At 40.7% G+C, this 4,169-nt stretch overlaps 1 protein-coding gene across 1 annotated transcript; it reads right to left on the bottom strand.

Annotated features, from left to right (window-relative positions):
* Positions 1-297: 297 nt before the first annotated feature.
* LOC120073170 lies at positions 298-3,823 on the bottom strand. Its single transcript, XM_039025833.1, has one exon. It carries the CDS (start codon positions 3,726-3,728, stop codon positions 1,734-1,736), a length of 1,995 nt encoding a protein of 664 aa, XP_038881761.1. The 5' UTR covers positions 3,729-3,823; the 3' UTR covers positions 298-1,733.
* Between the last annotated feature and the right edge of the window lie 346 nt (positions 3,824-4,169).

Below are 4,169 nucleotides of genomic sequence, written 5' to 3'. Positions count from 1 at the left end.
TGTTAATGTAATCTATGAAGTAGCCCACATTTAAATTAAAATTAATATAGTCTAACATATATTTTACGTTTATATATATTTTCATCTTATAAACGCTCTAAAGGATGTCGTTTCTTACCGAGGAAGCTAAGCTAAGGTGCGGGGATGTTGCTTTCATGCACACCTCCTGCTACCATAACTACAAGGCATATTCTCTTGCAAAAAAGATGTTGAAAAATGGATGTCATTTCTTCTCTACACACCTTATCTTCAAGAATTGTCTTTTTTTGTTCTCTTTTGAAATATGAAAAAACAACCTTTTTACTTGAAATATGCACATTAAATTTTAATACCTAAGGTGATAACATTACAAAATTAAGGGAACAAAATCTCCAAGATATTTACTATTTATTACAATTTTTACTATACTTGTCATTTTCAAACGTGCCATTATGTTGAAATACTTCAAGAGTTAGAAGCCATTCACACTTAGTTAACTCCCTTCCTAGCCTTTTAAGCCTTGAGTATCCTTAGGCCAACGCACACTTCCTTCCTTCGTGACATAGTTGGTCTCATGGTGTCTACTTGGACGCATGGTAGGAGTTGATGTTCAATCTTGTAGCCACTGTTGCTTCAATGCCAACCCTTTCTACTTCCCTTTATTTTCCAAGACTTATAGCATCATTTACAACCCGAATTAGACAAAACTTTCTTCATGAAATTTGTTAAGAATTGTCTCAAGAAGCTCACTGTCAAATTGGAGCCTCTAGTTCCTCTTCTAGAGCTCAACATGCTCCAAATACCCCAATATGTTCTAGAGGCTTCGAATTCTGACCTTCATCTGGTTCCCTTCACTTTTGGGCATCTTTTTTACCAAAACTTATCATGGCAGCAACCTAGGTTTATATTCTAGGTTCAAAGAGCTTCAACATAGTTGAAAATCTTCCAAAATGCTTGCTTGCTTCTTTCAAGCCCAAGTCTGCTTGCTTCGTCATCACCTAAATCCCAAGTCCAATTCCCAGCCTATATAACTCGAAATATATTCATTAAAATTCAAAACTTCCTTCTATGAACTTCTTACATATTCTTTTACCTATCTTACCTCTCTTAACTCTTCTTAAATCGCCTAGAATTCACCAAATATCACGAACTACCCGATTGAACTTAGAATCTGTACTGCCTTTGTATCTTCTTTGAATTTCAGCATCATTTCGTGGGAGTTTCTTTTCAGCAGCCTCAGCTCTTCATCCTCTCTCATCTTATCAGCCCATATATATAGAAAACTCTGCATGAATTCTCAGCCTTCATACTTTGCCACATAGCCTCCCTAGCTGGACTTTTCCTCAATTTTGGCCAAGTCTCGTGAAGCCACCTCATGCTTCAGCCATGTTAGGTGTCTTTCACTGCCCAAAACTTTACTTCCAATGTACAAGGGTTTGCTTTAACACATGGATGTTCCTTTGCTCCATACTCCTCTGCTCCCAACGCATCACTAGGTTTCAAAGCTTCTCATCCATGACTATGTCTCCAAGCCAAATTTACCTCTATGGCAAGCCAACCAACACATGGATGTGCAAGTAGTCTGAAATTTGGGTAGTGATAGTAATAGTTCACATTGAATTCAAAAGTGTGGAGCAAAGGCTTATTGTTCTGTATTTTTCGCATTTATTTTCCTGTCTTTTTCTCGATGAAAAACTAAATACTAAATAGGCAAAAAAGAAAAACAAAAGTACTATATTGTGTAACTTGATTGATCAATCAAGAACAACAAGCTTCTGGTACTCGCTGCCGGACACAGCCTGCTCCATGATGGCTTCCGGTTGAATGACGCCGTCGTTATTCAAAAACAAGTTCATCAAGTTCTTTGAGTATCCACTGACCAAAGCCACCCCCTTCTCCCTGGCCGGCACTGGCGTTGCCCTCGAATTTCTCAAGTTCCAAAATACAATCTGTGAAACAGCTGATCCATACCCTTTTTCTGTAAACTTCCTAACTATAACTTGGTAATCAGTTTCCCACGAGTTGGATGATGCTTGATCGAACTCCATGTCACTGAACACGAACAATCTCTTTACCATCTGTTCTTCATTCAACTTTGCATCTACAGCCACTTTCAAGATTTGATCAAAAACCTTCTGAAAATCAGTATTATACCCCCATTCCATCTCCTTAATGAAATCCGTCTTTGATTTCAGACTATCCCCTTGGATCAAATGAAGTTTAGGGTCCGCACTGAATGTGATCACTTTCCCTTTCCATGGATCTTCGCTCAATTCAGAAACCAAAAGACCCAAAGCAACACAAACATCCATGGGAATCCCCGCCATACTCCCAGATACATCACAAACAGCAATACAGTTTCTCAATTTCCCTTTCTTCAACAAGTCATCCACCATTCTCTTCCATTGAAGCTCTGCCACTTCTCCGCCATCTTCCTCACCGTCGTACAAAGAATTTATGATCTCGTGAGGAAGCAATGCACCGGCGGCGATCTTGGTCTTACCATCCTTTACATCTTTCAAGTATTGGCCAAACCGCTCCCCATCGTGTTGCATGAACTTTTCCTTGTAGATTTTCATTGCAACAGAAGCTACTCTGTTGTAAGGGATCGAATCCCACCGATTGGCTCCCATGTAAACCTCCGGCAGTTCCAACACCTTCCGGAGCGGCACCAAAACTTGCTTCCTCAATCTGTCACGAACTCTGTACGCGTAATGCGCCTCTTCGATCCCTTCGTATTCTGGGTCAGATTCGCGAGGGAAAACCTTCCTCGCTATGCTCTCGCAGAGTAATGTCGATCGATCGAAGGACGAATCGACGGAAGGGCACCATTTCGCAGCGAGACTGATTTTCCTCAATTCTCCGGAATTCAGAAATTGAAGATCAGATTTCAAACAATCGGCAAAAAAGTCAGAGATTCGTTCGTACAAGAGTTGGAAATTTGGATCGGACTGAAAACGTTCCACAACCTTCTTCGCCATCGAAACCTTCTTTATCTTCCTGTCTGCGCTCGCCTTCTCTTTCTCTATCCTTGATGTCTCTATGGCCTTCGAAATATTGGCCTCTCTGTCGGTTGAAGATTGAATTTCTTTCTTCCTCGTCTTTGGCTTCACTTGCTTGAAGCTTCCATGCCTGATAGATAGCCCAAATCTCCCTCTCCGAGTCGTCGACGATCTCTTTGGTTTACGACTACGTTTTCTCTCAAGCCACTCGTTCTTCTGATTCTCCCTCACATCGGAACCCTCAAGAAGCCGGTAAAGTATCTCAGGAAGATCCTTGAAATAACCGAAATCAGCAATAGAAGGAATGTTACCTGCTAGGGTTTTGGGGTGAAATTTGTGGAGCCAGAGCGCAGCCGTGTAATATCCCTCTTTATCGGACTTTCCGGTACCACGAACTCCTCGCAAATTACAGATCAGCTTCAGCGTCATCAATGGATCGTGATTCCAAGCCAAACTCAATCTCTCGATCAAAGAATCAGCGGGCGTATCAGGAACCACATGGAAGAAGAAATCAAGGCAAGGATTACCGGTGGAGAGGAACGTCACCGACATATTCTCCGTGAAGCCCATGGGCGGCAGGTTGTCATGGGGGTTATCGATCTTGTTGAACTTTGCGACCAGTGAATCGACGAAGGGGTCTCCGGAGGCGGTTGATTCCGCTGGTTGAGGCTGAGATGATTGGAGTTCGACGGGGGCAGGGGCGGCGGCGTAGAGCTCCGGAGGACCGAGAAGGCTTGGAGGAGCCATCGGAGTCGGAATCGTATCTGGAAATGGTGAAATGAGAATCGATGAATAAAGATCTAAGGAAGGAAGGGGTTTAGCGAAGGGTTTTCGGTTGCATTTGCATTTGCATTTCGTTTATATACGAATTTTCATGCTTGGGGCCCAAGAAGGAATCACATAAGGTCAACTTTCCATGTACCAGATTTGAATACCAATTTTGGAATTAATTAATTTTCATTATTACCTGGAAATTAAAACAATTTATTAATGCTTTTTAATATCTGTCTAGATTTCGACTTTAGTTTTTCCTTTACGTTTATTTTGTTCTCATTTCATCCTAAGTTTTAAAATTTACACTATTTATATTTATTTTACATTATTACTTTAAATTAATTAAATTCAAATTAGTTTTTACTATTTTTTTTAACCTTATTAAAATTTATTAAATTTTTTGCACCATGTTTA

Source organism: Benincasa hispida, chromosome 3, assembly GCF_009727055.1.
Source record: "Benincasa hispida cultivar B227 chromosome 3, ASM972705v1, whole genome shotgun sequence".
Lineage (NCBI taxonomy): Eukaryota > Viridiplantae > Streptophyta > Magnoliopsida > Cucurbitales > Cucurbitaceae > Benincasa > Benincasa hispida.
The sequence above is the reverse complement of the archived record's forward strand: the minus strand, read 5'-3'. Positions and strand labels throughout refer to the sequence as shown.

Coding starts and splice junctions, on each gene's coding strand:
- LOC120073170 (XM_039025833.1), bottom strand. CDS start 3,728: ATGGCTCCTCCAAGCCTTCTCGGTCCTCCGGAGCTCTACGCCGCCGCC.